The 16,852-nt window shown below is 49.3% G+C and overlaps 1 protein-coding gene across 2 annotated transcripts; it reads left to right on the top strand.

Annotated features, from left to right (window-relative positions):
• Positions 1–415: 415 nt before the first annotated feature.
• TM9SF4 (transmembrane 9 superfamily member 4) lies at positions 416–16,292 on the top strand. 2 transcript variants are annotated; one of them, XM_042813069.1, is made up of 18 exons: positions 416–471; positions 4,430–4,543; positions 6,035–6,134; positions 6,524–6,692; positions 6,773–6,902; positions 8,087–8,210; positions 8,800–8,918; positions 9,113–9,224; positions 9,689–9,759; positions 10,345–10,477; positions 11,012–11,093; positions 11,216–11,291; positions 11,627–11,710; positions 11,902–12,077; positions 12,393–12,456; positions 13,053–13,172; positions 13,718–13,807; positions 14,187–16,292. In XM_042813069.1, exons 1-18 carry the CDS (start codon positions 448–450, stop codon positions 14,334–14,336), a joined length of 1,938 nt encoding a protein of 645 aa, XP_042669003.1. In that variant the 5' UTR covers positions 416–447; the 3' UTR covers positions 14,337–16,292. The 2 variants fall into 2 exon arrangements, with proteins under 2 accessions (XP_042669003.1, XP_042669004.1); XM_042813070.1 differs by lacking the exon at positions 416–471 and adding an exon at positions 4,293–4,325.
• The last annotated feature ends 560 nt before the right edge of the window (positions 16,293–16,852 follow it).

Here is a 16,852-nt window from a genome sequence, read left to right on the forward strand (position 1 = left end):
CACCACCTCAGTACCGTACAACCAGGCTGAAACAAGAGCAGCGCCGCCCCGGCCTCAGCGCAGCACCGCCATGGGCCGACCGCGCCGGGCTGGGCCAGGCCCCGCCGGGGAGAGATGAAGGCGTCAACGCCCTCACACAAGATGGCGCCCGCGGCGTCGCGCCCGTCCTCAGCGCGAAGGCCGCTGCCCTCAGTAAAGATGACGGCGCAGCTCGCCCTCATCCCTTGCACCGCCCCGAGGCTTCCGAGCCGCTAACGCCTTATTGGTGGCCCCAGCCCCGCCGTCGACATCGCTGCGCCGGGTTCCGCGCTGCCGTCGGAGGAAGCTCCGGGCCGGGCCGAGCGCAGTCGGCCGCCGGGCGCCGAGGCCGCCGTCGCCATGGCGACGGGCCCCGCAGCCAACCGCGCGCCGCTTCCGGTGACGTAGGCGCCGACACGTGGATCCAAGATGGCGGCAGCGGCGGCGATGGTGGTGAGTGCGGGGCGGCCGCGCGGGTTCCGTCCGGCGGGCCTGGGTCGGGCGGGAGCGGCACCAGCATCGCTCGTAGTCTGACTGCTCCTCGGCCTCGTGGGCTCTCCGGCCCGGGGGCGGTGCTCCGAGTCCGGCTGCGGCCTCGCTTCCTTCCGGGGTGGCCCTGCGGCCCTGCGGGGCGATGTCGGCTGCGGAGGGCAGAGGGCGGCGGGCGCTTCGCCGCGGCCCGAGCCGGTGTCCGGTGCTCCAATCCTGCGGTCCGGTGCCGTCCCGGCAGCGGACTGCCCTGGGGCAGTCGTGTGTTCCATCCTAAGTGCTCGACAGTGGCTGATGCTGGCTGAATCCTTCCTTCCTTTCCATCCCTTCTTTCCCAATTTTGTGGCTATATTTTAACGATTGAATTACTCCTTAAGTCGTCGGAGCTGTTCCTGGTGGGAATCCGCCGATGTGGGTGAGCATCAGGGCCCCCGTGTGCAGGACGAAACACATGGTGAGGCACTCACTGGTCTTTCATGACAGCAGCCTTCCTCCCCAACAGCACGGAGGGACGGTGAAGCTCTGCAGGAGCAGGGCTGTGCACAGAGGCTGTGTGCTGCACTGAGTCCATTCTCAGGTGGACGCTGTGTGGGTAGTGGAGGCTTTCATTCATTTAGCTTTAATGCTGCTGTGATCTGCTGGCTGCCTCCCAGGCAACGAGGAGTGCTGGAGATGGTTCTCCTGGGGGTTTCATAGAATGGCTTAGGTTGGAGGGGACCTTAATGATCATCCAGTTCCAACCCCCTGCCCTGGGCTGGTTGCCAGGACTAGATCGTGCTGCCCAGGGCCCTATCCAACCCGGCCTTGGATGCCTCCAGGGATGGAGCATTTCCTTGTAGCCTCCTGTGAAAGGCAGTGAAGGCTGCTGACAGCTCTCCTGTTCTCAAAGGGGCTCTCTGAGATCGATGTGAATGCAGTGCTTGTCTCCTTTCTAAAGGCTTTCAGTGACTCCTCTGGGTATGAGCATGGGCTGGGCAGCAGTGTGATAAGGGTGAGGCTGTGCAAGCAGTTGTCAGGGTCACAATGAGCAAGAGAGGGTGGTGAGCAGGTGCTGGTAATGCTGGGCTCATCCTGTGGCTGCCTGGTGAGTGCATGTGGGGAGAGCCCAGGTGTGCTTTGTTGTGTGTGGGGTTTTGTTTCTCGCTGCATGTTAGAGGACTGTGTTCTGTTTCCCCTTTCTGACTGTGTGTTTAAAGGCTGTGGTCACTGAAACTTTGGAACAACATGGTAATTGGGATCAGGGCTTTGTGCATCTGGCTGGACAAATGGTTGGACAAATGGCCAGGCACAGGCTGCTCTCCCTGGCTTTCCTCAAAAGCGAAGATTGAAAGCTCTTGATTTCTGTTGTTCAATATATCTTCTGCCCTTTTTTTCATATTTCCTTCATCTCATTCATACGCTGTTCTCATGTTTTCTTCCCTTTAAGAAAATACTGCACTATGTTCACAAGTCTGCAGTTGAACTGAGAGCCAATGCAGAAAGAGCTGTGCTGTGGTGCTCCCGGGTGCTGGGAATTGCTGTTGCTTGAAGGGTCCTTCACAAAAATCCTTTGACAATTCGCAGAAGAAAAGGCAGTGTTGTTCAAGTCTTTCTAGATGAGATAAATCAAAGAAAGTGTCCTGGAATTGCTTGCATGCATTAAGCCTAGTGGTAGTTATCCAGGAATACATTCTTGGAGAGGGTTTTTGTGTGATTTTCTGTTTGTGGCTGTGTGTAGTGGAGATGCTCAGCCGTGGCCTGAAGCAGTGATGGAGCACCTGGTGGGAAGGAGGGCCAACCCAGGGGAGCTCAGGTGTAAGCAGTGCATCTGAGTGATGGAAGGGCTGGAGCCAGGATCCACCCCTTCCAGCCTTCATTTAAGGACTGGCAGTGGAGGTGAGGGGATCTCACTGGAGATCCCTGCATACCTGAGGTCTTTTAAAGGTAAGCAGTTTCTTTCCTTCCTTTCTGGATCCACAGCTGTTGCCTTTGGGCTTGTCCTCATTTGCTGCAGTCACAAACTTTGCCACCCCACTACTGTTGCTTTACTTTCCATCACATTACAGTGTTACACTGTGCATGGGACAAAAAATACAGTGTTAGAATGACTGCAAGAAAGATTCCAGTGGATTTACTTTTACAGATAAGTGGTACTCTCTAAGGTTAACTACAGGAATGGATTGTCATGTTTTCAGATTCTTTCATTAGGAGTCCCACAGGCTTCAGGTGCTGAGTTTCGTGTCTGTGTCTCTGCTGAGGCTCTGTGCCTTGCTCAGTGCTGGGCTCCTGCCTGCAGCACCATAGCTGCTCCCCGTGCTGATGGCCTGGGCTGGCTTGGTCTGGAGTTGTGCATCTGTGTTGCACTACTTGCTGCTTTGCTGTGAGCTTACCTGGCACATTAGATGCTAGGCTGTCCCCAGAGTGATTTCTATGTGTGCGTGTTGAAATGCTCAGAACCATAGAGTTGAAATGCTCAGAACTTTGTGGTAGAGGCCATGAAAACAGGATCTCCTTTTTCTGGAAGCTTGTGCCTCACCAGAGGGTGTGATAAGCAGAGCTCTGTCCTGCGCATTTTGATCTTGCACAGGTGGTGTTCAGTCCTGAAGGTATCTTCTAGATGAGAGATGGCCTGGCCAGGCCCAGGAGTTGTGCAGATGTTTTGGTGCATATCTGAGTTGCCTTGATAAGCTGCTCTCTTTAGCTGGAGGGGGGGAGGCTGATGTCTGAGTATGGCAGCAAGGATCCTAATGCAGAAGGCTTCAGGCATCACACGTACTTCCCTCCAGTGTCACTTTGGAAACTCCATCCCTCCTGCTGCATGGTGGTGCTCCCACTTCTTGCCCCAAATAATTTTTCCTGGCAATGCTTTCTATAGTCCCCCTCTCATCTTCTCTGTTGCCCAGTACTGTCTTGAGTCATCACCATCCATATCCAAGAGCCTGACTTTTGCCGTAAGTGTCATCCCCAATGCATCTTCTGTGTGCTTGTGTGTCTCCTGAGTGCCTTCCAAAGGCTCCATCCTTATTTTTGTCATCTTGCAAGCCTGTCATGACAAGGATTGCACCAAAGTGGTTTTGATTTTGCTTAGGTTTTGCTAAGTAGTGCAGTGGATGACAGGCATTTTGGTGACAAATGGAGCAAGAAGTGCTACAGGCAGCTGGCTGCTGTGGGGCACAGCACTCCCTCTGGTGCTCACCTGCCTGGGGCATCCCTTCCTAATGGCTCAGAGTCACAGCTCTCCTTTACATGATCAGAGAAGGCAAAACTTAGTGAAGTACATGAAACCTACCCCATATCAGGGCACTGTTCACATCTAAGAAGCATTTCTCGGTTGCTTTCCAGACAGTGATCTTTGCCTGCTGTAACTACATTAAGCTGAAATTGGGATAAGTCCAGAAATCTTCTTTTGGGTGGTGATGAGGGTAGATAGTAGCTGGCAACTTAGTTTTAACACGTTTTGGGCAAGTCTCTGGCACTTATATTTTAAGTACGTTTTAAGTTTAAAGATTAAACTGTATCACAGTGTTTGTAGTTGGAAAGAGAGTAGATGTGAGCAGCCCCTTTGGGTGCTGTGGGCTGTGATGTGAGTGCAGCAGGTAATGGTGCAGGGCAGCTCCTGACCCACAGAGCTGAGGGAAATCCAGATCAGGGTGAATGTTAACTCTCTGGTAAATGTCTAGGCAAATCATAGTACAGATAAACATGGGCGTGTTGTAGCTGAGCAAAGCCAACACTCTCCTCATTGCATGTGAACAAGCAGGGAGTGGAAGGTGCTTAATGAGAGCCATGGACCAAAGTTAACAGCTTTCCTGAATTAACTGATGTTTCACTGCTCAACTGTAAGGACTCTGTAATGTCTGGGATGAGTGCTTTCAGTGGTGTTGCCCTCCTCCAATGATGTTCTGGTGTTTGTTTTGTAGTTTAATATTTCTTCTTTTTGCAGGAAAGGCTAAGGTATTTGCTGCTCTTGCTGTTGTGGCTTCATGGTACGGATTCTTTCTACGTACCTGGTGTGGCTCCTATCAATTTCCACTGGAACGATCCTGTAGAAATAAAGGTGAGATAAACTTGAAGCTGCTGGTATGCTTGTTTTGGGGTTCTGTGGCTTTTTCATTTTCCTGCTTTGTATTGTAGCTGCTAAATGGGACTGGCAGATCAGACTTTCACTACCTTCACGTGTGGTGTTGGGGATAAGCAGTCCTCAGGTGGTCGCTGCCATTCCCAATGCAATTCCTTCTCTTGCTTCTGATTTCTTCTACCCAATTCCTTCAGCAGTTGCACCAAACTCCTCGAGGTGTTGTTCTGTTTGACAAAAAGAGCCCCCTTTCTCACTACGGTTCTGAAGTGAATTTAATCTGATTTTTCTCCAGCACTTTACTGACTCTGCAACTGTGTGTGGAAGGTGGGCCTGGGGGTGGTAGGTCAGAGAAGTAGTTTGTGTCAAACCTCTTGAGTATTCTCCTCTTTAGTGTGTTTTGTATTGAGTCAAGTGAAAACCGTAAGTCCTCTCCAGTGCAGACATTTGTTCCTGAGTGTGGTGGATCTTACAGGATCTTACAGCCTGGGCTTGCTGAAGAGCTGCTCCTGTGCACCACTGCTGGTGCTGAGTGCTGGAACTGCTCTTGCCATACAGGAGGAAGCCAGGCCTTGTTTCCAGGCATCAGCAATTTATAGCCCTTTTCATTTATTTTTTCTAAAGCTGTGGCCTCTGTCTCAGCAAAATCCAGCACCCCTGGGGCTGCTGAGGTTTGATGCTCCCACAACACAATTTGCTCTATGGCTGCAGTCGGGGCTATTTTTAAGCAAATGAGATTTGCCTGTGGCTACAGTAAGCTTCCTGGAAGGAGGAGGTATTGGAATGGCTGTTCTCAAAGGGATTGCATGAGCCAAATGCTTCCTCAAGTGATAAGGCAAGTCAGCATGTTTGCCAGTGCTCTTCCAATAAATGAGCTTGGCTGTGTTACAAAACTCTCCTGTTTTTATGAGCAGCTGTGGCCCTGGCTATTGCAGTGTGTCTCTGCACTTCCCCTGTGCAGTGTGATTTGTGAGAACTCTCCAGAAGTGTTTGGGTTTTGTCACTGTCCTTTGTCTTCCCAATCTGGTAGATTCCAAAGACAAAAGTTGCTCAACTCTCCATGCTTCCAGAGGCCAGACCTTGAGGTCCTGCGTGACATGATTTTTATTTCTATTTTTTTTAAGGAAACAGCTGCACAAAATTTGACCCTTGAATTTCTTTGAAGCTCTTTGCTGTTCTGTGAGACTTCACCGAGTCATAAATTTGTGCAAACAATCCACCGTGCTCCTTTCTTCAATGGTTTCTCTGTGAATTAAGTGCTACTAAGTTGTAGAGAATGTACAGCTTGGAACTGTGCAAAAAGAAAGAAAGCTGGAGCTCTGCAAGGACCTTCTGTGTGTTCTTACAGCTTCCAAGAGTGAGCTGTATGGGATGCTGGGGTGTTTCTTGAACTGATCTTCAGCTTCTGGCTGATGTCAAGAGGGTAGGAAAGTGGGTTGTGTCGCAGGGATAATTCTTCCTTTCTTCCTCCAGGCCGTGAAGCTCACCAGCTCACGAACCCAGTTACCATATGAGTACTACTCACTGCCCTTCTGCCAGCCCACCGAGATAACGTACAAAGCTGAGAATCTTGGTATGTATCTGGTGATGAGAATGCTCCCCAGCAATAAGCAGGCTGCCCCTTGGGAGCTGACTGTGGGTTTAGAGGAGGAAAAGCAATTGGCAGTGTCCTCTCTAGTAAGCTGCGGAGAGCCTGCTCTATTTCTTTATATCTACTGGCAGTTTGCAAACCAGGATGCTGGTGTATTTTAGAAGGGAGACAACTGACCTGGAGGAAAGCTGGAAGCAGCTTTGTAGGTTTTCCAGCAAGATAAATGAGCCATCCTTCAGCCTTGTATCTGTGCTAACAAGGGAGACCTGCTCTCATCGCTCTGGCTGTACGGTGCAGTGCAGACCAGGGGCAGTACCAGTGGCAAGAAGCCTGGCAGTCTTCAACCTTGCCCTTATTTCCCTGTTTTCCAGGTGAGGTTCTCCGGGGGGATCGAATTGTAAATACGCCTTTCCAGGTTTTCATGAACGTAGAGAAGAAATGTGAAGTTCTGTGCAACTTTCCCAACAAGCCAGTCACTCTGACGGTGGATCAGAGCAAACTGATGGCTGAGCGGATCCGGGAAGATTACTATGTCCACCTGTGAGTCTCCTCGAGCATGGGTTTGTGTCGGTGGGGATTCTGTGGTGTGGACAAGTTTGATCTGAAATCTGTGTTTTCAGCATTGCTGATAACCTACCTGTGGCAACAAGGCTGGAGTTTTATTCCAATCGCGAGGAAGAGGACAAGAAGAAGGAGAAGGATGTGCAGTTCGAGCATGGATACAGGCTTGGATTTTTGGATGGGAACAAGGTAGAGAATCTGGATGCTGTGTGAGGGGTTGCCCAGAGGAGCTGTGGGTGTCTGTCAGAAGGTGTTAGAAATCCCCCAGGGAACATCAGGGTTAGGAAGGCAACAGAAGCTTTTATAGAGAGAGGAAATAGGAGAGAGGTCTCCTGATGGGAGGCAGTGGGGGCAGGTGCTGGAATTGCTGGAATATTGCAGTGACAGCCAAGACTCCCAGCACTGACACACTGCATGTGGTTTCTCTCAGGAGAACAAAGGCTGGCTGATCTTTAACAGCCTTGGAGCATCTTGTGCTTAAAAACCCAAACAAACAAAACAAACACAATGTAGTCACATTCCAGACTAGAATAAACACAAGTCTGATTCCTTCAGTACAGTGTACTTAGTTACCTGTGAAAGAAGCATAGTTTAGGAGGGTAGAAAAGGGTATTGGATATTGGAAAAAAATAAAAAATAAACAAAAGCTCTGGCAAACTTCACAAAACAGAGCTGCTTCCTGTCTGTGAGCATCTGGGAGAAGCTTCATAAGCCTGCAAATGGAGATCTAGCATGGGTGCTCCTGCAGGTATTTTCTTTGATTGTGTGCTCTGAAGAGAAGCTGTTTGACTTAACAGATGCATCTGTTCAGCAGGCAGTGATTGGGTGCAAACACAGCTCTGCTACTTGAGAGTAAGCTCTCATTGGTGAACAAACCTGCTGTGCCTTAACCATCTGTACTTTGTTCCTGTAGTAGGTGGTGTAAAAGCCTATTGAAAGTGCAAACTTAGGACAGCTGTGATCACCCACAGACTAATTAATGTTTATCTGATAGAGAAAGGAAGCAGGAAACTCAAGGCCATGGCTACTGAGGCCATTCCAGCATCCATTCTGTGGTTCTTTTGCCACTGAAGTTTTCACTGAATGCATGGCTGAGATAAATCTGAATATAACAGTATTGTCTAGGCCAGAAATAGGCTGAAACATTGTCACTGTTGCTTGGAGTCATTGAGTTGTCACCTTTTCAATACCCTTTCTCTGCTCTTGTTCCTTTAGCCTTGGAATGTGTTGGCTTGATCTTGTGCTGTAGCACAATGTGTCTGGGAACAGTTGGAGCCTTTAGCTTTCTTCCCTAGCTTTCTCCATGTGCTTCTACAATTCGCTCATTCCTTCTTTGGGTTGCTAATGTTTTATTTACTGTCAATCTGTTTTAGTTCTACCTGCACAACCACCTCTCCTTCATCCTTTACTACCACAGAGAGGACGTGGAAGAAAACCAGGAGCCCACCTACAGAGTCGTGCGCTTTGAAGTGATTCCCCAAAGCATTAAACTAGAAGGTGGGAGACTTTTAGGGAAGGGAGCAAGGGAGAAGAATCTCTTTTATGGCCAAATGAACTCTGCTGTTGTCTCAGGATGCCAGCAGGCGTGACAGTCCAGAGATCCACAGAATATTAGGAGCTGTTCCAGAGGGACTGAAGTTTAAAAAATAATAGTAGAAGGAGTAGCATTCTTATTTCATTAAGCTCAACGTGAAAGCAGTTTTTCAAAGCAGAGCTGCCCATAGTGTGTAACATCCCATGCAGCTTTCCTCTGGCAGTAGCAGGCTTGCTGGAGTGGTCTTGTTTCTTAGTGTGTAGTGGGACAGAGGATTTAGCTGTGATCTAGATCCTAGGCTTCAGAGCTTCTAGCTTTTGCCCTTCTGGTTAAGGTGAAGGCTGCACATAGTTTTCCTTAAAGTTTACTAATGCTATTCCTCTGCTGACTGGAATAATTGCTTTGAGTATTGCATAGCAACTGGGAAAGGATTGAATGCTTCCCCTGCAGTATTTGGAGTAATAGAAGCATGTGGGGCCAGAACGATCAGTGGGAGATATGGTGCTTTGGATGGGAGGGATGACCCAGTGCATGCCATATCTTCTTTTACAGATTTGAAGGCCGATGACAAGGGCATGTGCACCCTGCCTGAAGCAACAGGCTCTGCCCCTCAGGAAATAGACCCCACCAAGGAGAACCAGTTGCTGTTCACCTACTCTGTCCACTGGGAGGTGAGGGAGAAAAAGGGAAGCTGGCTGGCAGCCGGCCACCCCCAACCAGCACTGACTTGTTAGCAGTTAGTGCTCTGAGTGTGCCACACGGGTGTTGTGGAAGACATTGGGAATGTGGTGGTGAGAAGACACGGGACGGTGATAGTTTCTGGGATGCCTGAAGGACCTCTGGTCATGCATTGCTGTTCTTTCAGGAAAGTGACATTAAATGGGCATCCCGCTGGGACACCTACCTGACCATGAGTGACGTGCAGATTCACTGGTTTTCCATCATTAACTCAGTTGTGGTCGTCTTTTTCCTTTCAGGTGAGTGAGGTGTGTGGGGTGAAGAAGGCGTTACCATTTATGTGCACGGAGTTTTCTTTAAGCCTCAACAGCAGGTAGCCTGGGGAGGATTGCTTATGTCTAAGCCTGATCAGAAGTGGCATGAAATAGACCTTAGTACACTTAAATCCTCCTGGTTTGGGCAGCATTCTGTGGGATCAGACTGTTACCAAGGTCTGCTCTCTGATGCTGGTAGCTGAGGTAGCAGAATAAGTGTGGTTTAAAGAAAAACAACAGGAAAGCCACAGTGCCCTGTTGGTGCACTGGCCTTTCTGCTCCCTGGGGTTTTGTTTCTGGTTTTGCTGTAGGTTGGGGGAGAAGAGTCATGACTCAAGGCTTCCTCTCCTTGTCAGCTCTGTCTTTGTTGGTGGGATCAGTGTGGCTGCACAGCATGAGAGCAGCAGGGCCACACAGGAGCCCCTGAGCTAAACTGTACTTGTTTTCAGGTATTCTCAGCATGATCATCATTCGCACCCTCCGGAAGGACATAGCCAACTACAACAAGGAAGATGACATTGTATGACGTTTGTTCTTGGGGCTGGGATGGGAGAGGGAGGGGGACACAAAGCAGCAGGAGCCTGGTTTGAAGATGCAGATGTAGTCATCTCTTTCCATCTCGTCTCTTTTCTTTGCTCCATTTTTCTTCCAATTCTGAAGATGAGAAGTGCAGTTCTGTAATGTGCAGTCACCATCACTGGAGGTGTTCAAAGTCAGACTGGACAGAAAGCACTGAGCAACCCAAGTGTAGTAAAAGATGTCCCTGCCTGCAATGGTGGGGGGGGCAAGTGATTTTTAAGGGTCCTCCCAACCCAAACCATTCTGTAATCCTGTGGCACCTTTTCTACTCTGTATTCAATAATGGATACCAGTTCAGATGTTTTTAGAGCTAGGTACTGACTGCTGTCAGTTTGATAAATGTGTGCCCTGACAGTTTGGGTCTGAACCATTCTAAGCCCAAGAGAAAAGAAGTTTCTTAACTAGAGTGATAGAATGCTATGCAACTGGCTGCAAGGAAGTTAACCTGTCGGGGTGGCTGTGATAGCACCTTCATTTCTACTGGTGGGCTGTAATTGAATACTTTCTTTTCTTGTTGTTGCTACAGGAAGATACTATGGAGGAATCTGGTTGGAAACTTGTGCATGGAGATGTTTTCAGGCCTCCACAGTATCCCATGATCCTCAGCTCTCTCCTGGGTTCTGGAATTCAGCTCTTCTGTATGATCCTGATTGTCATCTGTAAGTGGCAGTAACAAGAACAGTGCTCCAGACTGCAGCTTCAATCAGTGCTCACATTAGCTTGGGGGAAATGGCAAGGCTGCTTCCTTTTGGCAGGGTCAATCTAGGCTGTATGATTTTGCTCAGCGTTTCTGATACCCAGGTATTCTAGAAATGCATTTCCCAGCTGAAGGCTTTTTTAATTTTTGTATTGTCTGTAATCAAGGTAGGAGGTCACGATTTCTGTTGAACAAGCGCTGTGTGATAGTGGGCTGAGAGACTTTTGCACGTGTGATTTGCTTTCTGAGTTGCACCTGCTCAAATATCTGGCTAAGATGAGGTTCACGCATGGTCTGCAGCTTGAGATCAAAGCTGTGGCTCTCTCTGCCAGTGCTGGAGCTGTGGATATGTTAAGCTTTCAAGGAAATGAGGTCTGTGCCAGAAGCACAGATCCCAGGCAGCTGCACTCTGTATGTGGGATGGCTGCTGTCCTCCAGATGCAGGATAGCACGTGTGCTTCAGAGCCACTCAACTTTGTCCTTTTCTCTTCCCCAGTTGTTGCTATGCTGGGGATGCTGTCGCCTTCTAGCCGGGGTGCGCTGATGACTACTGCCTGCTTTCTCTTCATGTTCATGGGGTAGGTGACCACTGCTTCTTGCAGCAGAACTGTCCTGCCCGCCCCTCTGCTCCCCTTTTCTTCCCCTCCCTGTTTGCAGCAATGAAAACTCATTTTCTTTGTCCTGGTTTGTTTCTGTCCAGGGTTTTTGGTGGATTCTTTGCTGGCCGCTTGTACCGGACTCTGAAAGGACATCGATGGAAGAAGGGAGCCTTTTGTGTGAGTCTCTTGGTGTTCTGTGCTACTTGTCCAGGTTTGATGATGGCCAGGTCTGTGGATGAACTGCCTGTGTATTTGTGGGTAGCAGGATGCAGCCTGGTTATTCTGCAGAGATCTGGTGTGGAAGAAGTCCTGGTAGCTTTATAAAAAGTACAGGGTAAAAGCCAGAGCTTTTACTACAGCAAAGCAACCAGATTGAGATCCTGCCCACACCCTCCTGCCATGTATTATTGCTGCAGCAAACAGGATGCTTCGTCCCAACAGTGGGCTCATGAGAAAGAAGCATCTGGTTGATAAGCCACACGTGTTCTCTTGACTTATGCTTGCTCCTGCAGACAGCTACCTTGTATCCGGGTGTCGTCTTCGGTATCTGCTTTGTGCTGAACTGTTTCATCTGGGGAAAACACTCCTCTGGAGCGGTAGGTGACTCCTAACTTCTTCATCTCTGGGGCCTCTTGGAGTGGGAGGTGTGTGACTGTGCTGTCAGGAAATGCCTGCTTTCACCTGTCTTTCTAACTGCGGGTGGCAGTGCAGTAGCTGGCTGAAGCTGGCCTGGCCAATGACTCCAGAATAAGTGATCTTGTTTTTGTTACTTTTGGTGTGATTCTAGGTGCCTTTCCCTACCATGGTGGCCTTGCTCTGTATGTGGTTTGGGATCTCGTTGCCCTTGGTCTACCTGGGGTACTACTTTGGATTTCGCAAACAGCCCTATGACAATCCTGTACGGACCAATCAGATTCCCAGGCAGATCCCAGAGCAGAGGTGGTATATGAACAAATTTGTTGGGTGAGTGCCATGCAGTGAGTTGAGCCCCTTCCCCATAGTTCTGTTAGCCTCCTGAACGTCACTTTTCTGCTGGTGTCTGCATGTCAGGTCACAGATGTGTTTTCTTCAGTAGTGCAGCAGCAGAGATCTAATCTCGACAGGTTTCATGTGCTCAACAATAGGGAAAGTTGTGTCATTTACTGTGTGAAACTTATTCTAACACTCGCTGGAGCTTAGAGCTTTTGGTAGGAGTGCTGTAGGTGCTCACAGGGAGCTTCTGATAGGCAGACAGTTGTATTGTGCTGCTTAGTTTTTTTCTCTCTCCTTTCTCTGTAGGATTCTCATGGCTGGTATTCTGCCTTTTGGAGCAATGTTCATCGAACTGTTCTTCATTTTCAGCGTAAGCTTTTAACACACTTTGCTCTTGAATAGGACTCCTCTTGTGCTGAAGGGATTGGGCTTCTGGAAGGGAGAAGAATCACTCACCCACCTGGAGCGATTCTCCTGTCCTTGTTGAGGGCTGACAGGTTCCCTCCAGGCACTTTCAGTGTTTTCCTTAGAGAGAGCTGGGCTCTGGGTCTCTTCAGAATCTCTTTGTGCTGAAAACGTGGAGTTGTCTGTAGAACCTTCTTGAGAGATGTGAAGGATGGTGGTGAAAATGAAGCTGAATGCAACATTATGTCAAGGAGAAATCTTGGCTTTGGGACAGCTAAGCTGTTCCAGCTGTCACTTCTCTCTCACCTTCCTGTGGACATAGAGGAACTTGCTGTGCCACTGCTAGGAAGGTGAAGGGGAGGAATGAGATGCCACAGCTGTCTTTGGGCACCTTTTACAAGCAGACTTCTCTAAAGTATAATGCAGTGAAACACCCCAGATCTGTGATGTTTCCTATTTGAAGCTGAGGGCCCCTCATTTTTTCCTGCACTAACTGGAGGAATTGCACTCACTGATGGATTACAGTAGCATGGAAACAATTCTACGCTGTCTTCGTTTCAGGCAATCTGGGAGAACCAGTTCTATTACCTGTTTGGTTTTCTCTTCCTGGTGTTTATAATCCTGGTGGTATCATGCTCCCAAATCAGCATCGTCATGGTGTACTTCCAGCTTTGTGCCGAGGTGAGATTTCCTCCATCTCCTCTGTTGTTCTTACAGTAGCTCAGAGTGCAAGATTGCTTCTGGAGAAGCATAGTTTATGTTATTGCTGCTGAGCAGAAATCTAGCACGGTCCAGCTGTGTGGTTCTGATGGCTCTTACTGCTTTAAGGAGAGTTGAAGCTACTTGATATCTGGGAGCAGTGGTTTCACACAGGAAATTCTGCTGGGATCAGGGCCTTTTGAGCTGACATCTCTTCCCAAAGAAAGAAGTTTCATCCCATCCCATCCAAAGAGAAATGCAGGGCTGGAGGCTGAGTGTTCTTTGTTCGCCAGTGCTGCTATACTGACATGGCTCTGTTTCACTGACAGCTTTTCATCCTTTGTGTAGAAACACCTCTGTGGCAAAGTAGTTCCCCGTTTTGCCCAACCTGTGCTTTCCTTTCAAGGAAAATGAGTGATGTCCTCCCTGTCCCCATAAGTTTGTGTCCTTCCTGACCTAGGGAAAAAAGGACACAGGAAAAAAGGAACCCTGTGGGATAATGCTGAGGTTTTTTTTTACCCTATCAGGATTACCGCTGGTGGTGGAGGACCTTCTTGGTGTCTGGAGGATCTGCTTTCTATGTGCTGATCTATGCTGTCTTCTACTTTGTGAACAAGGTATTGTTATCCCTCTTTATGTGGCACTTTTCTAGAGGAAATTGTTGGATCTGGGAAAGGAAATGGTGGGACCACCCAGTCTGCCCCTATGCAAGCACGGGGCAGCTGAGCTGCCAGCTGCACTGACATCTCCATAGCAGACAGGAGGTTTAAGTGCCTGGGTTTACCTGTGTGGAGCAATGAGTTGCTCACAGTGCCCTCCCTCCAAGGGATGTCTTTTCAGCTGAACAGAAATGCCTGGAGCAGAAGGTTTCCTCTTCCTTTTTGAATGCCCCCTTGTGGAGGGTGTTGGCTGCTTTGGAAGCTGGCTTAGGTTACTTTGGAACTTGATTTCACTTTTTTTTTTCTTTTTTTTCCCCTTCCTCTTTTTCTGTTTTAGCTGGATATTGTTGAGTTCATTCCCTCCTTACTATACTTTGGCTACACTGCCCTTATGGTCCTGTCCTTCTGGCTCCTCACTGGCACCATTGGCTTCTATGCAGCCTACATGTTTGTCCGGAAGATCTACGCCGCAGTGAAAATAGACTGAAGATGCACAGACCCAGCAGAAAACAGACACTTCTGAACACGTATCCTCCTGGCAGTGAGGAGGATGTTTTCTCCCAGTGCTTTCGAGGAAACAAAATCCAGTTGGGAGAGTGACAAGAGAAATAAATAACTCCTCATTTTGGAATGTAACTTCTGGCACAGTGTACATGGATTCTGGGCTACTTCTGGGGGGAAAGGGGTCTGTAGATACCTTACATTTTAACTTTATTATCCTGTTTGAGATTTGAGGGAGTTTTTTAGCAAAGAAATATCCCTCTGCATAAGTAAACCCCTTTTTTTGCTAATTCTTTTTTTTCTGTTGATGATGAATGGATTTAAGACAGCAGTGGAAACACTTGTGACAACATTTTCTTCCAGCCCCTAGGGTGCTCTAGGATTCAGGGAGACTTCAACAAGTATCAGGCTGGGTTTCCTTCCTGCCTTCATGTCTGCACAGAAGAGGGAGCCTGACTGTGGCAAAATGAAAGGATCCCAAAAGGCTGACCCAGCTCACCCAGCACGCTCTCACCGTCTAATCCTGGCTTCGGCTTGTTTACAGTTGGATGGAGGTGCCATTCAGAGCCCAGGAAGTGCAATTTCACCCCAAGAGCTGGAGAACTTCGACTGGCAGCATCACTTCTCCCAGCTTCTGGCCTTGGACAGCATGGGGCCGCTTGGGATGCATCTGCTGGAAGGGCTGGAGGGGATGTTCCCCTCTTTCAGAAGGTGTGGCAGAGCGTGCTGCTGTGGGACTGGGCTGCGTGAGGACAGACACGCAGCAAGATGTGTGAGGGCTTGGTACATCAGCAACTCTGCTCCAGCCACGTGAGGAAACAGGCAGGCTTCCTTCCTGGGAGCCCCGCGGGGGTCGTGCAGAGCCCACTGAGTGAGGTCTGTGCTGCTGCTGTGTTAGTGCCAAGCGATCTGATGCAGTGTTGAGCCTCAGCTGCTGCAGGGTGTGCTGGCTGTGCAGAAGGGCTGGGAAAGGGAGCGGCCCCCAGGAGCTCTCCATGGCCAGAAGCAGCTGTCTCACTACCTGCCCTGCATTCCAGCTGCTCTTGCTGCTCTTTTCTCTTAGATTCTCTACCTCCAGGGTACAGAAGCATGCGCTCCCTCAGCTGTATTTTGTTCTTTTCCACAAAATGGTTTAAGCCCTTTGGGACAGCCAGTGCAGGCTTTTCTGCAGTGGGCTTCTCTGTTTCTGTGGATTGATGCCTGATTAAACCCATGGGAAGCTCGTTTAAAATGAGGTTAAATGTTTTGTTTTGATAACCTACGTGATGTTTACTGGTGAAGGGCTTCCACGTTGCAGTGAAGGCTCCCTCCATCCCCAGAATGGCTGGATTCAGTCAGGGCTGCAGGGACAGGTGGTGGTGGTATTGTTTTTTGCTCTTCTCCATGAGAGCTATGAAAATTTCCCTTTTGCTCTTTCCTATAGCAAGAAATTATGTCTCCAAGTGACCAGCTGCCCCAGGTGATGCTATTTCAACCCAGAGCTGTCCCAAACCCTCTTTGTTAACCAGCACTACTGCGTACACTTGAGGGCTTTGGGTGGGTTTGCTTTCCTTAATTCATACTGCCCCAAGGGTTTCCATCAGGTCCATGCAAGGACCCATGGCTCTCAGCAATGGCCTTGGTCCCCACAGGGAGCTTCCAGTCTCTCTGACTCCTCCTCAGCCCCCCCACCATGCCAAAGTCTGCCCAGCCAGGAATCAAGAATGGGAAAAGAGAGCAGGGACACACGAGCCAGCTGTCCTGTGAGCCCTGCCTCACTTCTGATTCAAGATCGTAGAGGAGATTTTGGGTTTATTTTGCTATCCCCCACTCCAGCGGGGAGGCTCAGCCAGCATTGATTTCTCTCCTTCCCCAAAGTGTTTTCTCTGTATTCTTTGTAATTTTTAATTAATGTATGTATTCTTTGTGTCCTACTGTAAATAAATCTGCCGTTGTCCTGTTCTGGGTTCTCCTAAGCCGCCTCTTTGATTTTCTTCCCATTATGCTCTGCCTGTTCAGACACCCCTGTAGTCTGCATGCTTTCATCAGAAGCAGAGCTTGGGGTACTGGTTTCTTCCATCATATTTTTCTCCAGGAGAACCTGATGGAGCAGCAAGGTTCCTCCCAGCGCCGCATGTCCTGCACGACGTTGCCGTGAAGCTGCCACCAGCCAAGGTACTCTGATTTATTCCTTGCAGTTCTGCTGCCGTGTGCTGTGCTGTCAGATGGTTTGCAGCTCCATTCACTCGTGTTTGTGCGACTCGTGCAGCTGATGCTGAGAGCACTGTGCCTGCAGAGGCACCGTGGGGCTGCAGGGCAGCAGGCAGGGAGCTGCCATCCCCTCTGCTCGTGTTGTGTAGGTGTGTGGGTGCTGCTGGATGGTGAGCTTCACCGTTGGCTTTCAGCTCGATGTCTTTACTTTTGCCTGTTTTTGCTGAGAGAAAAGAGCAACAAGTTTCCTTCAGAGGTGGCAGTGAGATCGTTGTGGGTTGTGGGGTTGCCGGCACCGGTGGCTGCTGAATG

Source organism: Centrocercus urophasianus, unplaced genomic scaffold (assembly GCF_019232065.1).
Source record: "Centrocercus urophasianus isolate 14NV4802_14NV808 unplaced genomic scaffold, USGS_Curo_1.0 seq_1366, whole genome shotgun sequence".
In the NCBI taxonomy this organism is placed as follows: domain Eukaryota; kingdom Metazoa; phylum Chordata; class Aves; order Galliformes; family Phasianidae; genus Centrocercus; species Centrocercus urophasianus.

Excerpts from the sequence above, each read along its gene's own strand:
- TM9SF4 (XM_042813069.1), top strand. The coding sequence starts at position 448 with ATGGCGGCAGCGGCGGCGATGGTG. Across the intron at positions 11,094-11,215 it reads TTTCTCTTCATGTTCATGGG|GGTTTTTGGTGGATTCTTTG; the intron begins GTAGGTGACCAC and ends GTTTCTGTCCAG. Across the intron at positions 11,711-11,901 it reads GAAAACACTCCTCTGGAGCG|GTGCCTTTCCCTACCATGGT; the intron begins GTAGGTGACTCC and ends GTGTGATTCTAG.